The following is a 20,991-nucleotide window of genomic DNA, read 5'->3' on the forward strand; positions in this document are numbered from 1 at the left end:
CAAGTCCCCCATGGTCAGTGTCTGAGGACGGGCCACACACGTGCACGTGCACGACACACGTGGGTACACACTTACACGTGGGCATGTACGCATCCCGCAGGCACACACACAAGCATGAACACAAACACGAACACACACACACGAGTGCGCGTGCTGGTACAGGCACGCACAGACACACTCCCAAATGCTCTCTTTCTCTCTCTCTCCTTCTTTCTCACCCCTCCGTCTACAACCAGCCTACCCCTCCTGGACCATATACTTTATTAAAAATATATAGTTACAAACTCCATTGTCAGTCTTGGCTGGGCCTGGGAGCCTGGAGGGACCACGAGGAGGGAGGGAAGGGCCCTCCCCCTTGCCCCTTGGGGTCCTCCCTCTGCACCCAAACCCAGAGCCATCCAGGGGCCAAGACGGCCGGCCCCGAGGGCCGCACGGGGCCAGCCGGGCAAGGGCAGGCGCTGGGCTGGAGGGGCGGGGCGGGGCGGGGTGCGCGGATCGGGACTGCATCTCCTCGTCCTGCAGGTAGAAATGGCAGAAGGTGGATGGGTGTCTCCGTGTCTCTCCCTTTTAAATATTTACAAAACACGGTCATGAGCAACAGGCCACAGTCATGCAAAGAAAAAGCAGCCCCCCGCCCTCCCCCCACCGAAGCCCCTGCCCCCCCAAGGACCCCACGATGCCGCCTCCCCCTCCCCCCCGCAGCAGTCCGGGGCATGTCCTGGAAGGGTCAGTGCGGGGAGCACAGTGGGTCTGGGGGCCCGGAGCCGCCCGTGGGTGGGCGCTGGGGGACCCTGGGCCCTCTCCCAGGCCCGGGCTCTGGAGTGCACAGGAATGGACTCTGCCAGTCTCGGAAGCCCCCCACCCCGCCCCCGCGCCTTCGTGCCGAAGGTCCTCGGAGCCCTGAGCGTGGGAGGTCAGATGGCCGACTCCCTGCGGTAGGAGACGTTGTCCAGCGGGAGCGTGGCCTGCATGCGCTCCAGATCCAGGTGGCTCCCGAACTCCAGCATGTGTATGATGCCCGCCTCCTCCTTGGAGCCCGCCTCCAGGCCCAGGCCCGCGGCCACGGCTGCCGCGGCCACCGCCTCCTCCTCCATCTCCTCTTCCTCCTGGCTCATGAGGGCCAGCTCGTTCTCGTAGCAGAAGGCACTGGGCGGGGGCGGCGGGGCGGGCAGCACGGTGATCTTGCTCTCCTGTAGCTCCCGGGCCGAGCAGCAGGGCGTGCCGGCCACCTCGTAGGTCTTGTGGAAGCGGGAGTAGTCCACCTTGTAGTGGCTCTTCTCCTCGAAGACCACCGGCTCGAAGCGGTGGCCCCACAGGATCTCGCTGGCCAGGTAGGAGCTGCGGGCCTGCGTGGTCATGGCCGTGGCCTCCACCATGCCCTCGAGGATGACCACGATCTCGAAGTCCTCGGACTCCAGCTCCTCCTTGCCCATGCCGTACAGCGGGCTGTCCTCGTCGATCTCGTGCACGATGATGATGGGCGAGACCAGGAAGATGCGGTCCAGGCCGATGTCGTAGCCCACGTTGAGGTCCCGCTGGTCCAGCGGCAGGTACTCGCCCTCCTGGGTCATGTAGGGCTTGATGAGCTGGGCCCGCACGTGCGCCTCCACGATGTGGCTCTTGCGCAGGTTGCCCACGCGCCACATCAGGCAGAGCTTGCCGTCGCGCACCGAGATGACCGCGTGGTGGCTGAAGAGCAGCGTCTGCGCCCGCTTTTTGGGCCGCGCCATCTTGGCCATGATGGTGCCAATCATGAAGGAGTCGATGACGCAGCCCACGATGGACTGGACCACCACGGCGATCACGGCCAGCGGGCACTCCTCCGTCACGCACCGGAAGCCGTAGCCGATGGTCGTCTGGGTCTCCACCGAGAACAGGAAAGCGCCCAGGAAGCCGTTCACATGCATAATGCAAGGCTTGGGGGCCGCTGAGGCCGTGCCGCCCGCCGGGCCCCCCGCCGCGGGCACCGCCGGGCCGGCCTCCAGGTCGCCGTGGAAGAAGGCGATGCACCAGAAGAGGAGGCCGAAAAAGAGCCAGGAGACAAGGAAGGCCGCGGAGAAGATCATGAGCATGTAGCGCCAGCGCGTGTCCACGCACGTGGTGAAGATGTCGGCCATGTAGCGCTGAGACTTGTTGCTCAGGTTGGCAAAGTACACGTTGCACTGGCCGTTCTTCTTGACGAAGCGGTTGCGGCGTTTCCGCCGGGGCACGTGGGCCTGCCCGTTGCGGCTGTGCCCGTGCATGTCCTGAGGCCGGCGTGGTCACCTGGGAAGACGCAGGGCCTGCAGGGGAGGAGAGGCGGGCAGGTGAGTCGCTGGGCAGCATGAGAGAGACGCCTGTCCAGGGAGGCCCAGCCGGGATCCGAGCCCACGGCTCCCCACCTCACCCCCGCAGCGGCGGGGTGTGGGAGGGGCATGCGATGCCGCGGTGGCTCCTAGGACGGGGCCCCAGCCAGCGCCCCCCAAGGCCGGCCCAGCTCTGGGATTGGAGTCCCCCCAGCTGGGCAGACAAGACCACCAGGATGTAGTTCCAGGAGCCAGTCTCCCAAAGGCTGCCCTCGGCCCCACCTTGGTTCCTGTTCCAGATGCTTCCCCGGGGCTGCCTGGCCCGGCTCTGCTCCGGCTCTGCTCCCTGGTTTCAGCCCCTGCCTCTGGTCTCTTGGGGGCTGAGCGGCCTCCTTTGCTGCCCCTCGCAGTAGCCACTGACCCCCGTGGCTCTCTGCAGCGAACTGGCCTTGTCCCACATCAGGGGGTCTGGGTTCGATCCCTGGCTCCAACTTCTCACTGATGCACACCCTGGGCGGCAGTGGTGATGGCTCAAGTCAGTGGGTTCCTGCCGCCCACCGCCCACCGCCCACCGCCCACCGGGGAGACCTGGCTGGAGTCCCTGGCTCCCGGCTTCCGCCAAGGTGGGTATTTGAGAAGTAAAGTAATGGGTGGGGGCCCTGCCCGCTCTCTCAGATATGTGAGAATCTGGCTAACCTCATACCCTCGTCTGCACTGGCACATCTCAGAGCACTCACAGCCACACGGGCAGAAAGACACAAACTTCCCCCACCGCTGCAGATTGACGGCAGCCCCGCCTCAGTCCAGCCTCCTCTCCCTGAGCCCCAGATTCCTGCCCTGTCCCCAACCTGGAGCAGTGGCGGTGGCAACAGAGGGACAGGAAGCCCTGAGCCTTGCCCCCCCGCCACGCATCCCCGTTCCCAGGTCACAGGCGGCTCAGAGCGGGAACGTGACTGAGGCCAGGTAAGCGGCTCCAGCCCCAGTGCTGTGAACGCTGCTGGCTCTCGGCAGAGGCAGACCCACCCCCAGCCTGGCTATGTCCCCCACTCGGGCCTCCGTTGCTCCATCTGTAAAATGGAACTAAGAAAACTCCAACCTCACAGGACCTAAGGGTTTGGCAGGTGTTGGCTGAGAGCCAGTCACCCTCCCGGCCGCCTTCCTGCTCCCCACGTGCCGGGAGCCGGGGAGAGGCAGGGCCGCCTGTCAGCGCCCCCAGCTGTCGCGGTGGAGGAGGCCCTCACCCTGCTGGTGGCAGCTGGGCCTGGGAAGGCAAACCTCCGTCCGCCCCTCCGTGCCTCTGCAGCCCTGGGCCCGAGACGGTGCTGCCGGGGCCCCCAGCGGCTGCCAGGGCCAGCGCCGGGCCTGGGTGCCCGAGAATGTTTTGGCCCAGAACCCTACAAGGCTGGGGGTTTCTATTTTCTATCCCATTCTTCTGGCTGATCTAATTGTGCATCTGCGGCAATGTGTATACACTCCCCGGTGCAGGACGCTCGGTTGCCACAGCAACCGGAGCCGGCGACGCTGTAATTTAGAGATCAGCAGCCTGCCTTCCCCCCAGAAACTCCCTCTCCTGGCCCAGGGAGACGGAGCCCTGCCCCCACCCCTCCCCCGCGCTCACCCCACCCCGACCCCTGCGCCTCTCCCCTTCCCCCCAGAGCACACAGGCGCCCCCCGCCCCGCAGGCCCAGTCCGCTGCGTGGCCTTGGGCGAGTTCTTGGCTGCCCCCAGTCTGTTTCTTCTCCTGTCCGGAAAACGGGACCACTGAGCCCCACCTGCCAACAAACCAGCAGGCTGTGCAGGCGTGGCCTCTAGCGCCCCTCCAGGGGGCCCTAGCGGGGCCTGGGAGGGGTCCCAGGCTCTCTTTGCCTCCTCTCCCAGGTCTCAGCAGCAGCAGGTGGCCTCCCTGCTGGTCAGTAACTGCAGGGCAGACAGGGACCGCTGCCTCCACTAACCCCGCCCCTGCCCCAGGGCTCGGTCCCACTGCCTCAGTCAGTACCACTGACCCAGCAGGAGGAAGACAGCGACCCCAGACCCTCACTTGACATCTGAGGCAGAGGGAGTCCAGGGTCAGAGGGCAAGCGTCCCAGAGCCAGGTGGGGTGGTCCCAGAGCCAGGTGGGGTGGTCCCAGAGCTAGGGGGTGGTCCCAGAGCCAGTTGGGGTGGTCCCAGAGCTAGGGGGGTGGTCCCAGAGCCAGGTGGGGTGGTCCCAGAGCCAGGTGGGGTGGTCCCAGAGCTAGGGGGGTGGTCCCAGAGCCAGGTGGGGTGGTCCCAGAGCTAGGGGGTGGTCCCAGAGCCAGGTGGGGTGGTCCCAGAGCCAGGTGGGGTGGTCCCAGAGCTAGGGGGTGGTCCCAGAGCCAGGTGGGGTGGTCCCAGAGCTAGGGGGGTGGTCCCAGAGCCAGGTGGGGTGGTCCCAGAGCCAGGTGGGGTGGTCCCAGAGCTAGGGGGGTGGTCCCAGAGCAAGGTGGGGTGGTCCCAGAGCCAGGTGGGGTGGTCCCAGAGCTAGGGGGGTGGTCCCAGAGCCAGGTGGGGTGGTCCCAGAGCCAGGTGGGGTGGTCCCAGAGCTAGGGGGTGGTCCCAGAGCCAGGTGGGGTGGTCCCAGAGCCAGGTGGGGTGGTCCCAGAGCTAGGGTGTGGTCCCAGAGCCAGGTGGGGTAGTCCCAGAGCAAGGTGGGGTGGTCCCAGAGCAAGGTGGGGTGGTCCCAGAGCTAGGGGGTTGGTCCCAGAGCCAGGTGGGGTGGTCCCAGAGCTAGGGGGTGGTCCCAGAGCCAGGTGGGGTGGTCCCAGAGCTAGGGGGTGGTCCCAGAGCCAGGTGAGCCAGGCCTGCTCACTCCCTCCCCGGGAGGGAACCCCTTCAGCCTCATCCTCGGGGCGAGGGCAGAGAACACATGGGCCCAGTCCCAGAGGCCTGCAGGGCAGTGGCTGAGTGGACACAGTGCCACAGGCTGGCCCTTGAGTTCCTGAGACAGTGAGGGCCCTGCCCAAGGCCAGGGTCCTGGGCGCCCCCTGCTTCTGGTTCTCTGCCTGATGGGCCTGGCCCCTCGGCTGGTGTACAGGGGTCTGGGGGGAGGGAGGAGGCGCAGATGCCCCAGGGCTACAGGCTATGGGGCCGGCCCTCCCCTGACACTTACCCCACTTTCAGCACTCACTCCCCAGCCCCCACCATCCCAGGGTCCCCCCCAGTGTAGCCCACGGGGACACCGTTCACCCCTTTATGTGCTGGGCACTGCAGGGGGCTGCAGGGGGCTCCCAAGCTCCTGCACATGCCCAGTGATGCCCCCTCCTGGGCCCTGCAGACGTCCTGCCCAAAGAAGCCAAAGCCCCAGCCGCCACGCACCCTTCGGCAGGAACAGGATGCCAGCCCGGCGACACGGGGGAAAGCGCCCACTGGGCACCGCGTGCCCGAGGGACGATCGCGGAGGGAGGGCCCCGCGCCCAGGGGCAGCTGCGGATTGGGCAGGAGAGGGACAAGAAGCACCGCCCCCACCCCGGCACACACGAGGGCACTTCCAAAGGCTGGCGGAAAAGCAGAAGTCAACGATAAATGCATCCTGGCGTGAAAAAAGGTTTGAGCTCCGTGCACCGTTTTCTCACAACGTGCATTTCCCAGGAACTTCGGGAAGACCCCGCGAGAGAGACCCCTGGAGGGGGAAAGAGCCCGGCCGTCCAGGCGCCTGCACATCGCCTCCCAAAAACCGCTCTTCTGAAAGACGGGAGCCGGTCCCGCACCCCCGCACCCAGTGCACGCGGAGGGGCGAGGGTTCAGCCCCTCCGCCGCTGCCTTCTGCCCAGACCCTGAGTGAGTCCTTGCCCTTCCTGGCCTCAGTTTCCCTCCAGGGGGTGGCCGCAGCCCCCCGCTGGGGTTTTCTCCAGGGTCACATGTAGAGCTTTGTGTGACATCACAGAACCAGGCGGACTGGGGAGTGCAGACGCGGTTCCCCAGTCCCCTCCACTCCACGCAGGCCTCCAGCCCAGGGCAAAACCGGCGGAAGCCTTCCTCCCGGATTGCGTCCGGGGCTCTCGGGGTTAGGAATCGGCCGGCGGGGAGGGGGCTGCTGGCCACTGCCCTTTCTCTGCTGATGGCGTTGATGTCGCTTTGCCATCTCCCGACTTTGTTTTTCTTCTGATTTTACTGTGCTGCGAACGCACGCAGCCTGAGAGCCCCTAGTTCCCTAGGGAAACTGAGGCCAAGGACTGGACTGTGACACAGTGTCCGAGGCAAAGGAAACTCGGGTCCCAGGGGTGCCGTGAAGTGGGCCTCTGCCTTGCTCACCCTGCCGGAGCGACAAGGGGCCGGGTGATGGGGGGCTCTGCCTGCCGGGGGGTCTGGGGCAAGCAGGAAGATGACCACGCTGCTGCTGTCCTGTGAGTTCTCACTACAACTTCACACACACACACACACACACACACACACCCCGGCCGCCCGCAACCGCCTCTGCCATACGGAAGCCAGTCGACTGGCAGCAGCCCCCTACTCGTGGGGGAGGTGGGGCAGGTGCACCTCTCCCAGGCCCCACAGCTCCCAATCGCAGCTACCACGGACGGGAGGCGGGCAGGGCAGAAGCCCTTAGCCAGTGCCCCCCGCACAGCTTCTGGCGGCAAGGAGCACCCTGGGAGCGCAGCTTCGTCGCGGGCGGGCGGTGCCTCGTCTGTCTCATCTCTGCATGCCTTCATTTACTTAACAAGTATTTATTAAGCAGCAGCCGGGGGTGGGGGGCTATTGTCTTCCCAGTTGAAGGCCTGCAGGCTGCAGAGTGGGGGGGGGGTGTTTCAAGGCAGCAGAGACAGCAAAGATGAAGCCAGGATCACACTCAGGTCTGGCTGGCTCCAGACGCCCCCCACCCCCACTCACCTGCCTGACTGCTGTATCGGGCCTGGCTCCTGTCTGCGCTGCCACCCCACCCCACCCCAAGTCCTCCGGGCCCTCCCGCGCACCCTGGCTGCTCCGATGCCTCCCCAGGCCACGCTGCAGCCGGCAGCCACGGCTTCCACAGAGAAGCGGCCCCGGCTTCTCTATAATAACGTGGTGGTTACAGCCACGTTTGGGGCGGCGAGATGGGTTCTCAGTCTCGGCTCTGCCACCTCCTTGCCCAGCCTCTGTGAACCTTGGTTTCCTGTAAAACAGAGACGGTGCCGGCGGTGCCGGCCCCCACTCAGCAGTTGCAGGACAACCACTGCGCTACAGAAACCCCAGCTGATGCCCGGGCTCCGCGGCGCCCTGCAGGGGAGATGCCCGGGCAGCGACGTGGGTGACGGCGGGGACCCTGCCAGGCCCGGCCTCACGCCCCCCGCCCTGGTACCCTCCGCTCCAGCTGCACAGTGTGGGGGGGCAGGAATCCAGGGAGTGCGGGGCTGGGCCCAGCGTCTGGAGTATGGCGGGTGGTCGGTGGCAGGTCCTGTGCCGCCTGGGCCTGCATGGAGGCCAGCTCCTCGCAACCTTGAGTCTGCTGGGGTGGGCGCCAGGGGGATCGCAGGGCACCCAGAGAAGTCCTGGAGGGAGAGACCCTGTCCCCGGGGACGGGGAAGGAAACAGACCGACCCCACTCCAGCTCAGAGCCCTCCCTGGCCTGGGCCCCGCTGCGGGGGGCGGGGGGCGCTCTGCTCACACGTGCAGGCTTTGCAGAGTCAGCCCCAGGAGCCTGAGTTGTGCCCCGCAGAGCCAAAGAGAGCCAGGGATGGTCCCAGCCACGGGGGAAAGTGGCAGGCTGTCTCCGCTGCCCACGGCCCCCTTCAAGTCTGCTCCACAGACCCTAGGAGGTCTGACTCCCTCCTCTTCATCACTCTTAAGAACTCACAGCATTGTGGCACAGTGGGTTAAGACGCAGCCTGTGACGCCAGCATCCCTTATGAGCGCCAGTTCAAGTCCCAGCTTCTCCATTTCTGATCCAGCTCCCTGCTAATGCGCCTGGGAAAGCAGTGGAGGGTGGCCCTGCATGTGGGGGACCCGGACAGAGTTCCAGGCTCCTGGTCATTTGGGGAGTGAAGCAGTGGGTAGAAGATCTCTCTATTTCTCTACCGCTGTCTGTAACTCTGTCCTTCAAATAAATTCATAAAAATGTGAAAGATTTATTTGAAAAGAACAGTTACAGAGAGGGAGAGAGAGGTCTTCCACCTGCTGGTTCACTCCCCAAATGGCCGGAGCTGGGCAGATCCACAGCCAGGAGCCAGGAGCCAGGAGCTTCTTCTGGGACTCCCACGTGGGTGCAGGGGCTGAAAGACTTGGGCCTCCTCTGCTGCTTTCCCAGGGGCATTAGCAGGGGAGCTGGATCAGAAATGGAGCAGCTGGGACTCGAACTGGTGCCCATATGGGATGCCAGCATTGCAGGTGGTGGCTTTACCTGCTATGCCACAGCACTGGCCCCAAATCAATAAATCTTAAAAAAGAAAATAAAAAATAGAAAAGACCCCACACCTCTGCTCTCCCAGCGTAGTGGCTTCACCTCTCCTGTCTCCACTCCACTTTCCACCTGTGTGACCTACTGCGAGTTACTGAACCTCTCTGAGCCCTGCACACCTCACCTCTAAGCCAAGCTAGCAATGGCACTTCCTTCATGCGACTACAAGGAGAGAGAGGGCCTCGTGCGTGTCACACGCCCGCACAGAGACGATCAAGGTTGTGCTACCCACAAGCCTGCCCAGCGTGAGTTGCACTGCCAGGGACAGTCCCACCTGGCTCTGAGTCTCCCATCTCATTTGCAACAGGAACATGGGGCAGAGGAGGGGGGTCTGTAGGAAAAAAAATCCATGGGGCCTGCGCTGTGGCGCAGTGGGTTAATGCCCTGGCTTGCAGCGCCGGCATCCCATATGGGCGCTGGTTCTAGTCCCGGCTGCTCCTCTTCCCATCCAGCTCTCTGCTGTGGCCTGGGAAAACAGTAGAAGATGGCCCAAGTCCTTGGGCCCCTGCACCCACAAGGGAGACCTGGAAGAAGCTCCTGGCTCCTGGCTTCGGATCGACACAGCTCTGGCGGTTGAGGCCATCTGGGGAGTGAACCAGCAGATGGAAGACCTCTCTCTCTGTTTCTCTCTCTCTCTCTCTCTCTCTGCCTCTCCTCTCTCTGTGTAACTCTTTCAAATAAATAAAGAAATCTTTTAAAAAAATTCATGGCAAATGTGTACTAAGAAAAAAATACGGCATAGATTTCAAAAATTTTGTGCCAAAATAAACTTACCTTTGAATTCCATCTTTCCATGCCGCCCGCCTGCAGGGAGGTGCCAGGGGTCACTGCGGTGCCCGCCACACCGTAGGGGCCAGGGAAGGCTGCGCCTCCCCCACAGCTTCCTCCAGGCCCTCCAGCCCCAGTGCAAACCCCACGCTGAGCCTCCGGGCAGTCAGCGCGGTTCTGAGTGCTTTTACGGGGATCGATCGATGCCTCTCTCCCCGAGGTGACCTCAGAGGCAGTTACTGTATCCTCTCCGTTTTAGAAGGAAGGAAAACAAGGCACAGAGAGGCTCAGCGTGGCGACCAAGGTCACACAGCTTGCGAGCGCCAGAATGTGGACCGGAGCAGCCAGCACCAGGGCGCACAGACGAGGCACCTGCTCCTGCCTTAGAGAAACGCAGCCACGTTCGCTTCCCCTGAGAAGCGTGGCCAAGCCCCCCTGTGTGCCGGGCTCAGAGAAGTCAGTCCTGCCGGGAACAGAGGAGCCGGGTTACGAGGCCGGAGCCAGGCCTGCACACAGAGGCCAGCCTGGGCTCCGGGTGGGCAGTGAGCAGCCGCTTCCTTCCTCAGCTCAGCGGCCCCCTCCCCCGTTGTCCCAGCCTCTCTGGCAGGGGGGCAGGTGAACGGGCTGGCAAGCAACTTCCCCAGAGAGGCCTCAGGTCAGGAGCAAAGGGCAGGAGCCGGTGGATGGGGGATGGGGGATGGGGGGCCAGTCACCTGCTCCCAACCACAGATGTGCCCTTGGCTGCACTGCGGACGCCTGGCTGCTGCCCTCCCTGGCCCCCACGAAGGGCACCCCTAATACCCGAAAGCCAGAGTGGGTCTCTGGAGGTTTTTCTTTCCCAGAGCAGCCCACAGCCCCTCGGAGGCAGCAGCAGAGGGGTGTCCCAGCCGGCCGGCCAGGGTCCCAGAGGCAAGAGAAGAGGGTGGTTTAGGTGGAGGGGCCCCCACTGGCCCTCCTGGAAGCCCCTCCCCCCTCTACAGCCAATAGGGAGAAGAGGAGGTGCTGGGTGTTGACTGTCCTTATGCCCATTGCCTCATCCGGGTCCTGGGGCAGGTAGGCGCAACGGGGGTTCCCGAGCTTTGAGGAATGGGGGCAGGGAGATGGGGACTGGAGCTGCCCTGAGCCCCGCCTCCTTCCTCCTGGGTCAGTCCGCAAGGCCCGAGGACCGCCTGGGACTCCAGCCCGAGATGTGCACGCACGCAGGGCGGGAGGCGGCCCACGCGGCGGCTCTGCCACCCGCCGCCAGCACACCTGGCAGGCAGGGAACCGGGCGGGGGGCGGCGCGCTGGACGGGCCACGCGGGCCTCCAGGGCGGCTTTGCGCGGGAAGAGGCAGCGCCGGAGGACGGCAGAGTGGCTGCGGCTCGCGTGAACCGAGCAGAAAAGCAATGTGCAGAGACATGAGCCAGCTTGGCCCTGGGAGACCCGGGACACTGGCGACAGCGGCTGCCTGGGGAGGGCCGGCATTCCCACGGCACCCCCGCCTCTGTCTTTTCTGCTTCGGAGCCCACTGCTTCTGGGGAAGCCCCTACACGGGAAGTTTTGAAGTCGGCGTGCACATGTGTGTGCCGCCGGGTGCCCAAGAAGGACGCGGACCCCAGAAGGGCGGCACCTGGGGCTGTGTGGCTTTGAGGAACTGCCTTAACCTCTCTGAGTCACAGGCATCAAGTGGAGAGTGACACACGCACCGTGGCCGGCTGTGAAGACACGAGCCCATCTGGAGGGGGCGGCCCGCAGCTCCCCCACACTGCCCGGCCTCCCGCCGCCCGCCTGGCCGCCTCGGCTGGAGGCCTCAGCTGGTCCCCTTCTCGCTCCCCAGCCAGGGCGCCCCGCTCGCTCGGGCCGCAGCCCCACGCCCCTCCGGCCGCACCTCCACGCACACTCACCCGGCAGCTCCCAGGCTCGGCCATCTCATCGACCTCCCTTCTCTCCTCCGCAGCCCTCCCTGTGACCTCATCCAGTCCTGCGGCTTAAAATACCGCCGCCGGATCTCCCTCCTGAGCCAGCCAGCGACAGGCAGACTCCTGCCCCCAGGGGTCGGCTCAGGGGCACCACACACCGCGCGGCCAAGGCGCAGCCGCACCCCCATCCTCACTCCTCCGTCCCCCAGCCCCAGGTTGTCTCCCCAACAGGAGGCGCGGAGGCCTGGGCACCCACCCATAAACCTCTCCAAGCCCAGGTTGTAATGGCCACAGCCGCTAGCCCAGGCTGGGTGGGCACTGTGGGCCGGGTACCAGGCTCACCTCTGAGCCTCTGCGAGGCAGGGGCTGCTGGTATCACCCCGCAGGGGGCTCAGGGAGCCATGGGCCCGGACCCCCACACCTGCAGAACCCCATCACTACCCCCCATCACTGCCCAGACAACCCACAGCTGCTGCCACCCAGCCCCGCAAGGCCGAGGGCTCCCCATGGCCTGGGGTTTACCTCACAGCCCTGGGCGAGGTCCTGGCTCTCTGACCTCACCCCCTCTGCACTCCCCAGGGGTCTTTCTTCCTGTCCGTTGGGCTCACCAAGCCTAGCTCCTACCCCTGGGCCTTTGCACTGGCCGCTCCTTCCTGGTTGGGATTCTCTCTTCCAAGCCTCTGGCACTCACGCCCCCTACCCTGCGGTCCCGATTCCAGGGCCGCTCCATCCAGTCGCCTGATCTTCCTCCCAGTACTTTTGGTCCAAACCCATCCCACTCACGCCATCCTTAAGGGTTCTCTGCTGTTCCCCGCGTCCCTGGGCCCAGCCCGTAGCGCTTCACGCACTCACGCACGGCACAGCACCTGAGCCCGGGGTTGTGACGCGGCGTGACCATGGAGACGCTGCAGTCAGGGAGCCCCTCTCAGAGGAGTCCTCGGGCATGGGACAGAGCACCTGGGCGGGGGAGCGGGAAGCGCCCAAGGACCTCGGGTGCTGGGCCGCAGAGATGGGACCCGGGCCAGGGCTGCCTGTGGAGCACTCGGCCTGGCCGCCACCCCAGTGCTCTTTCGGTCACACCTAAGGGACTCTCACTAATGGACGCCTGCTGTGTGTGGGCAGGGCGCCCCAGGCGGGCCCATTTCTCACCATCTCACTGCTGGCTCCTCAGACCAGAGACTCCCAGGCCCAGCCAGGCCCCTCATTCATTCACTCATTCATTCATTCCTCGTCCCTAACGCACCCTGCGCTGGAACAGCGGCCCCTCTGGCATGCCACAGCGCGCGGCCGCAGAGGAACTGCTGGCCAAAGCAACGTTCGCTGAGCGCCTGCCACGTGCCAGGGAGAGGGACTCCCCGAGCCCCCGTGTGAGCGTGAGGACGGGAGCCAACGGCGCCCAGCGAGGGTCCCCGGGGAGACGTGGGACGAGCGTGAGCGGGAACACGGGCAGGGCAGGGCCGGGAACTGGGTCCGGCTGGGTTCAAGGCCCAGGGCTGGGGTCGCTGACCTGGAGGGGCCGGGTGAGCTGGGAGCTCCGAGCAGACACTGCCGTTCCAGGCAGCTGGCACTGAGGGGACAAGGCGCCCTGTCACCTGGCCTCTCTCGGTGCTACCCAGGCCCGGAGTGCAGGCACACACAGGTCAGCGTCCCCTGTCCTGTGCTCCCTGACACAGGAGCATCCAGAAAAGCGCGGGCCTTCACACTGGCTTACGTGGTGGAACCACCAACTCCACTTCACCTTCCACCTTACATAGCGAGGCGACTTTCAGTGCGACTTCAAAAGCATTGGCCCGAGAATGGGGCGAAGGGGGGCCCAGGGCTTGTCTTGAAGCCGCGACGGCTCAGGCGCAGGCCACAGGCCTTTGGCAGCACACCCACGGGTGGTATTGCTGGAGGCCAAGGGGGATGCTGGGAACAGGTGCGAGCCCCCCCCCGGGGGGACCTCCACACTGCAGCCCAGGCAATGGGAACTCTGCGTCTGAGCCTCACCACGCCCCGTGTCAGACCCTCTGCTGTCCCCACCAGGTGCCACTCAGTAGCTGCTTACATATCTCCCGGGACAGGGAGCTCACCCCTGCTCAGACGGCCCGCCTGCTTGTGAGGAGGGAGGTGGTGCCGTGCAGTCCACGCAGCTGGCAGCTCCCGTGCTGGCTGGCCATGCTCCTTTCTGTGCTCCGGCCTGTCCCCTCAAGGACCCAGGACAGCACGGACCCCCACCCACCTGTTCCCTCTCCTGCACTGCTCACTCGCCGCCTACTCTCAGGGGGACGGCCCCAGAGCCCAGACAGCGAGAGGCTCTTTGGAAAGCCAGGTGGCCTCGGGGTCTGCAGCTGCAGGGCCTGGCCCTGGTGCCCCGCCTGCCCTACGGCCGGGGGCCGGGGGAGGCCGCGCGCCGACACAGGAGCTGTCCAGAGGCACAGTGTCTGAGGGTCAGGGCCGGTGAGTGGGGGGGCTGGGACTCGGTGGCCACTGAGTAGGGCGGCAGCCCCGGCCCCCGTGCAGACTCCCGGGTCCTCCCAGCAAGCTGCAGACGCAGGGACACGAGGCTGCCCCCGCGGCTCGGGCTCGGAGGCTCGCCGAGGCGGAAAACCTGGCCAAGGTGACACAGCTGCTCAGCGGTAGGGCTGGACTCGAACCCAGTCCTTCTGTCCCCCATCCATGGGCCTCGACTGGGACTACACCGGCCACCCCTCCGGCCTGTGTCTGCCACCTCCCCTGGTCAGCCCCGGAGTCCAGTCCTGTCTGTCCTCGAGGCTGGGCAGCAGGGGAGGGGGCAGGGCGGCCCCAGAGAGGTTGGGCAGACCCCTCCCCTGGGCCTCACTCTCCCTCCAGCCGAATGGCATCAGCTTCCCACAGCAGGCGTGTCCCCCTCCTCTCTGGCCAAGCTGGGGTCCCCTTCCACGCCTGTGGCCTGGGGGGAGCTGGGGTGGCCGCAGACAGAGCAGCAGAAGGAAAAAGCCAGGGAGGGGCCAAGAGAGCTGGGGGGCGGGGACCGTGACCTGGTCAAGGTCACGCAGGTCAGTGAGTGGCTGAGCACCTTCCTCTTCCGGCTGTGATAAGGGGCTGCCGCCCCTTGCCCTCTCCCCAACCTGGGGGTTTTCCCAGGAGTTGGGGGTCCCCTCCAAGCCCCAAAGACAGGGGGTGCCCTAGAGAGAGAGGAGCAGAGGGAGTGGCCCTTGGCTTTGGTCCAGCCCCCACTCTGCCACCATCACTGTGACCTTGGGCAAAGCCCCGTGGCCTCTCCACAGTGCCCGGAGAAGGACTAGAAAATGCAGATGCAGAGCACACGGGGCCCCTGGGAAAGCTGGGGGGCTTTCTCCTTTGTCCCAGTCCCGAGCTGCCCCCCACACACACAGAGGTCCAACTGCACCCGGCCACAGCCCACCTGGGCAGGCCTCCACCGCGGCTCCCGGCTGACGGGTCACCATGACAACGCCACCTTCTCCCCGCACAGCTCCTGTTGGGGGTGGGAACACCGAGAACCCATGGAGGACTCTCCTCCATCCGCCAGAGCCCACTTCTCAGGCCCACCGAGGCCACAGGAGCCACATGCTGGTACCACGCTGGCCGAGGACTGGCCAGAGAGCAGGTAAACTGTCACAGGGAGAGACAGGAGCCCCCCGGGGCTCCCGGCGTGGCCGCGGCCGGGTGCACAGTCCAACGGGGGCATGTGGCTGCTTCCTCCCCTGAGGTTTTGGGCAACTCTTGCTCCCCAGGGAGCCTCGGTTTATTTTCCTCACCACAGCCTGCAAAGGCACCAGGCAGAACCCACCCATGGAGATGGAGTCCAGACACCTTCCAGCTGTTCCGTGGGGCCGGCACCTCCCCCCACCCCCGTTGCTGAGCCTCAGTTTCCCCTTCTGCAGACGAGGAGAACCACCGATACCCCACGTCTTCCAGGTCAACACAGGGCAGTGCTGGCCAGGGCACCCCAGCAGCTGGGGGAGCAAGACCCAGAGCCAGGCGGAGCGTGAGCCCCTGCCCCCACGCTGCACCCCGCCCACCAGGCTGTGAGCGCCGCCGAGTGCGCGCCTGCAGGAGCGCGCGTGTGTGACTCAAAGTCTATTCATAGCCGTGCTCCGCCAGCTGCGGCGTCACAAGCAGAGGGGACTCAGCCCATATTATTATTCCAATTACCATCTGAATTAAAAGTTTGAGCAGAGATCGGCCCACGTAGCCAGGGGAGAGGGAGCAGCAGAAAAATAAAGATGAGAAAGAGAAGGAGGGCTGAGCCCGCAGTTGCCCCCACGCCCCAAGGAGCGCTGGGGCCGCCCAGGAGGCTTAAAGGTTACGCCAGCATCCAGGCTTCCCGCCTCCCCTCGCCAGGGCCCAGGGGCCTCGTGAGCGTGGGACGGCGCCTCGGCAGCTCCTCTGTCCCACGGCGGACCAAGCGCGGAGAGGGTGAGGGACTGCCGCGGGGTCACCCAGGGAACCGCACTCAAGGCTACTCAGGACCCTCTCCTGCCAGGCAGGTGTCACACTCAGCTTCCTGTGACCTCAGCAGGGTGGGGGTGTGTGTGTGTGTGTGTGACACCTGCTGTCCCTGCCGGCTTCTCTGCCTGTTCGCACAGGCAGCCCTCGCCTGGAGCTGGCCCTCCTCAGCCCTCTGTGCCCCAAGCCCCACCCTCATCCCAAAGATGTCACTGCCCAGTGGTGCAGGGCACGGCGCCCCGGGCCGCGTCCAGTAGGACTCTCCGGGCACCGCAGGACAGGACTTGCCTTGTCTTTGAGCCTCAGCCTTGCCATCTGTAAAATGAGCTCTCCCCTCCTGCGTGGCTCTGTCTTTAGAGCAGGGGGTGGGGTGGGAGCCCCCAGAGGATCCCTGCACAGGTGATGCACTGTGGGGGCGAGCAGACCCTCTTGGCCACACCGAGGCCTGGGGGAGGAGCGTCTCCCGCTCTTTCCCGGAGGCAGCCCCCTCCCCCAGAACCAGGCGGATCTGAGCTCAGGTCCGGACCCCTCGGCTTCCTTGCTGTGTGACCCTGGGAAGAGTCTGTAACTACTCGGGGATTTCAGATCAACCCTGCGGGTGTTGCAGGGACGATGAAAGAATTTGCAAAACCTCCTGGCCCGGTGCCTGGTGGGACAGCGTGCGGGTTCCGGCTGGGGAGCAGGTGCGTGGTGGGTGCTATGTCCCAGCTCCTCCTTTGGGGACATCAAAGTCTCCCAGGAGCCTGTAGGTGGGAATGTCATTCAGCCTTGCCCGTGAAGCAGGCGTCAGCTGACCAGGCTGGCTGGCAGGTGCGCCTCTGGTCCTGCTGGCACGGCTCCAGGAACGAGCAGCCCCCTCTTTCCCAGAGCAGCCACGGCGGCTCCCCATCTTTCTCTACCTCCAGTGCAGGGAACTTTCTAGAATGAACCACAACCACCCAGCTTAACCCCCAGTGCAACCTGTCCCTGCCTGGGACTGAGGCTGGCTTCAGGTGAGCCTGAAAGGAGTCCCTCCCTCGGAGCAGGTGCGCTGTCTGTCTGTCCGCTTCCTGCACTCAGGCCTGCCTCTGCTTCCTCCACCTGAAACCATCACCGTGACCCTGGCCGGGGAGGCACCAGTGACTGAAGCTCCAAGCCACCTGTCTCAACTAAGACCCCTTTGCTCCGTCTCCCCTGCCCCCTGCAGTGCCTGTGGGTCTGTCCCCTACTCCCCGCCTGTTCCCTCCCCTCTTTCACGCCTGCCCTGCGGGGGTGGGGTGGGGGGTTGCCGCTAGGGCTTCTAGGGTTCCCATTGTACCGCTGGGGAGCCCAAGGCAGAAGCAGGTGCAGCGGCTTGCTCAAGGTCACAGACAGCAGTTTCTCACCCAGGGCTGCCTCCTCCGCGCCCAGGGAGCGGGCACTGCAGGCGTGGCCGGCTGCTCTCTACACAGATGTGGACCCTGCCCGAGGTGGCCACCAACCACAGCCAGGGGGCAGCGCCACGGCCTGACTGCCCGCCCCTCGTCCTGCCTCTGGGCCCTGCGCCGCAGCCAGCTGCCTCCCAAGATCCCGCCACCTACAGCGGAGGTGGGAAGAGGAGACAGGAAGACGGGAGAGAAAGTTGGGGGCTGGCCGCCGGCCCCGGCCCCGGCCCTTCGCCTCCCGCTCCCTCGTGCAGGGGAGCAGCGGTGATGTAATGCGCTCGGCGTTCGTCCCGGTGCCAATCTCAGAAGAGAGACGACAGATTGCGTGAGCCAAATTTGGCATCCTGGGGGGGAGAGGCATGAAAAGCGGAGATGTGGAGGAGAAGAGGAGCCTGGGAGGCAGGAGAAGCCCCCTGCCCTGCGGACCCCTCCCTCCACTCGGGCCCCCAGCTCCTCCCCGGCCCACCGGGTCTCCGGGCCTCCCTTCCTGTCTGGGGGAAGCCGGCGGGCTGCTGCAGGGACCCTCCAGCCAGCGCTGCCCCGCACCCGCACCCCCCAACACGCGCTCCGGCTCCGTTTCCCACCGCCGCTAGTTTCCTGGTTACCATGTTGCTGGTTGTCATGTCGCGTCCCTGTCCTCGTGACTCAGTAGTCCCCGCAGAGGGGCCCCTCCTCCTCACACCCCCCTTGGCACTCGCCCCCGCCTCCCCCAGATCCACATTAAGAAGCAGCCGCCCTGTGAGCCCACACGGCTCCTGCCCCCTCCCGCTTAGCCTAAAGCACAGAAATCTTTTCGCAGCATCTCCCAGGGCTGCTTCGCCCAGAGTTCCCGCACACATCCGCGAAGATGCTGCCAGCCTGCGGCCTCGTGCGCGCAGCTCGAAGTCCGTCCAGGTCCAGTTCCCCAGGCTCAGAGAGGTCAAGCCAGCTGCCCAAGGACAGCCAGCAGAAACCCTAACCCAGCTCTGAGTCACCTCGGACAGCTCCACCTTCTCGGGAGAGGACCCTTTTCAAGGGGAACCCAAGGGTCCACGAGGTACGGCTCCCAAGCCACAGGTCCCTCTGATTCCTGGACACTCCTGTCCTAGGGCAGTGTCCCTTCACCCTGCCCCTGGCCACGAGCTGCTCGGCCCCTAAAGGAAAAAAATCCTACTCCCACCCGCCCAGCCACTCCCCAGCCCAGCGCCCCCCAGTGGAGGGCAGTGGGGCACGGAGCAATGACCCCATTCCACAGATTTGGAAGTTGAGAGTCAGGGAGGGAAGTGGCTCGCCCAGGGTGCTCCGTCTCAGTAGCTGAGCCCACTTCAGGAACCCGAATGCAGGGTATATGAGGCTCTCTGCCCAGTGTAGACAACCCCACAGAGGGCCCCCCCCACACCTTGGAACAGAGTCGAATGTTCCAGACTCAGCCCTCCCGGCTCCAGCGTGGATGTGGACCCACCCAGGCAGGCTGACAGCCTCTGCTCGGGCCCCTCGCACCCCTCTTTCATTTGTTCCAGCCAGCGCAGGCCAGGCAGGGCCACCATGTGACTCCGGGGCCCCTCAGGCCCCCAAACCCTAGAGCCCTGGAGGGCACCGGACTGTATGTGTGGAGGAGGGGATGTCACACACACACACACACACACACACACACACACACGAACGGCTGCAGCCCCTCTGGGTTCCCCCCACCTGCTGCTGCCAACCCACTGCTCCGGAAGCCCTCCATGGTGAACTGAACCTGGGCGCCGGGCCCTACAGCCTGGGCAGGGCACAGGAGTGTGGGTGGGGGCCCGTTCTGCAGGTGGGGGGAGTCTCACACCTCTCTTGCCTGCGTGACGGAAGCACCACTTCTCCCTCTGCCCAGCCTCGGTTCCCACCCTGTGAACTGTGGGTCCCTGCCCGTCTGCCCTGGAGTGGCCCGGCACACAGCAGGTGCTCAAACGTGCCAGGTGGGGGGAGGTGGGAAGGAGACACCCCCACCTCCACCCCCTTGCCCCAGTCACCTGCCTTGAAGCTCTGGGTCTGACAGTGGGGGTTGGGGAGGTGGGGGTGGGCGGAGGCGGGAAAGGGTCACTGGCCGGCCAGGAGGTCAGGGTCTCCTCCAGTCACCTCCCCAGCCGCCACCCAGACCGCCACGCTCTCGACGGACACGCGGACAGCCCGCTAGCTCCTGGGAAGTCACGGGACCGCGCCAAACGCGCGCCGGGACCCAGGTCAGGGACAAGTTGAAGAGCCGTGGGGGCCAGAGCGGCCGGGCTGGGACAGACAGACACGCACGCGGCAGGACAGACGGACGGACAGCGGCCGCGGAGGGCGCGCGCCCGGCTTACCCCGGGGTTGAGGGTCCGACGGTGTCCGGGCGGCGGTGAGCGGGCGCTACATCCCACGGCGTCCGCGCGGGCAGCGGGGAGTCCCGGCGCGGCTCCCCGCGGACGCGGCCGACCGGCCCGCGCCCTCCCCGGCTGCGGTCGGTCCGTGCGTGGGTCTCGGGACCTCCGCGCCGTCCTGCGCCGCTCCCCGCGGGCCGCCCAACTTTCAGCGCTGCCCCGCGCCGCGCCCTCGGCGCAGCCGGGGCGTCAGCATCATCCGGCCCCGGGTGCGGGCTCAAAGCGCGGGGCTCCGGGGGCGCCCGGCCCCGCCGCCGCGCCTCGGCCGCCCCCGCCGAGAGCTCTGTCGGTCACCGGGTCCCGCTGGCGCGCGCTGCCCGCTCCGCCGCCGGCCTGGGGTCACCCTCCCGCTCCCGCCGCGGGCTCGGCCGCCCCCTGCCGCTGCTGCTCCCGGCTTCGCTCCGGCTGCGCGGGGGTCTCTGCCCTCTCGCGGCGCCGCCCGCCTCCCGCGCTCTGCCCGCGAGGTCCGGGTCTCCGTCTCCCCCGCGCCCCCGCCTCTGCCGCGCCTGTCTCCCCCGCGCGTCTCCAGCGTCCCCTCCGCGCCCCGCGCCCGGCGCTCTCCCCCGCCCCGCTCCGCCGCCGCGTCCCCGGCTCTCCTGGAGCCCGAGCTCCCGGCCCGCGGCGCGCCGAGAACTCCCAACTCGCCGCCTGCCGCCCGCTTTGCGAGACTTTCGCCCCTCCTCACACGTGACCCGCGCCCCGCTGCGGAGGCCACGCGCCCGGCCCGGAGCCCCGGCGGCCCGCGGGGCCCGACCCGGCCCGGCTCGCTCAGTCTACGCGGGCATGCAACCCGCTCCCGCGGGGCCTGCGGCGCCGGCCGGGGGCAGGGGCTGGGGGGCTGCGTGCCCCGCTCCTGCCCGAGATCCTGCGCGGGTTTTCCTCCTCGCCCCGGGAGCGCTCCTCCCAGAAGCCGCTCCGAGAATCCGCTCCCGGGTTTTGTAGCCCCCCCAGGGGCAGGTGGGGAGGGTTCCTCCGAGCCTGGAGCGGGTGGGTGGGAGCCGGCCAGTCTGGAGTCCCGTGGGCCCGGCCCCCTCCTCTTGGCGCTCCCCGTTCCGTCCCAAAGACCGGACAGTGAGGAGCCCTGCGCACCTCCTCTGGGAGGTCGGGCAGCCCTCCTGGAGGGACCCTCACCACCGTCTCGGCAGCGCCAGGGCCGGGAGAGTGACAACCAGCGGGTCAGAGCTCCCAAGGTCACCCAGACGTGGCCAAACGCCAGGCCCGTGTCGTCTGCGGTCCCCCCAAACCCGTCTTACTCAGCGGTCTTCGTAAAGGAGGGTCCACACCCTGCCACCCGGCCCCACTGCCAGCGAGCCGGTCCGGCTCCCCAGGCACTCCGGGGACCCTCCAGCCGCTCCTTTCAGGAGCCGGGCCAGAGTCCTGCTCCCCCCAGGGTGGCAGAGAGAGGACCCCTGGGGGTAGACAGCCAGGAGAGCCGCCCTGGCGC

The 20,991-nt window shown here is 66.4% G+C and overlaps 1 protein-coding gene across 2 annotated transcripts; it reads right to left on the minus strand.

The window, feature by feature from the left end:
- Positions 1-244: 244 nt before the first annotated feature.
- KCNJ4 (potassium inwardly rectifying channel subfamily J member 4) lies at positions 245-20,050 on the minus strand. 2 transcript variants are annotated; one of them, XM_051845911.3, is made up of 2 exons: positions 19,491-20,050; positions 245-2,282 (listed from the first exon to the last, which is right to left on the minus strand). In XM_051845911.3, exon 2 carries the CDS (start codon positions 2,241-2,243, stop codon positions 915-917), a length of 1,329 nt encoding a protein of 442 aa, XP_051701871.1. In that variant the 5' UTR covers positions 2,244-2,282; positions 19,491-20,050; the 3' UTR covers positions 245-914. The 2 variants fall into 2 exon arrangements, with proteins under 2 accessions (XP_051701871.1, XP_017197584.1); XM_017342095.4 differs by lacking the exon at positions 19,491-20,050 and adding an exon at positions 9,451-10,319.
- Between the last annotated feature and the right edge of the window lie 941 nt (positions 20,051-20,991).

This window comes from Oryctolagus cuniculus, chromosome 11, assembly GCF_051225735.1.
Source record: "Oryctolagus cuniculus isolate XC-2025 breed Fujian yellow rabbit chromosome 11, ASM5122573v1, whole genome shotgun sequence".
NCBI classification, from domain to species: domain Eukaryota; kingdom Metazoa; phylum Chordata; class Mammalia; order Lagomorpha; family Leporidae; genus Oryctolagus; species Oryctolagus cuniculus.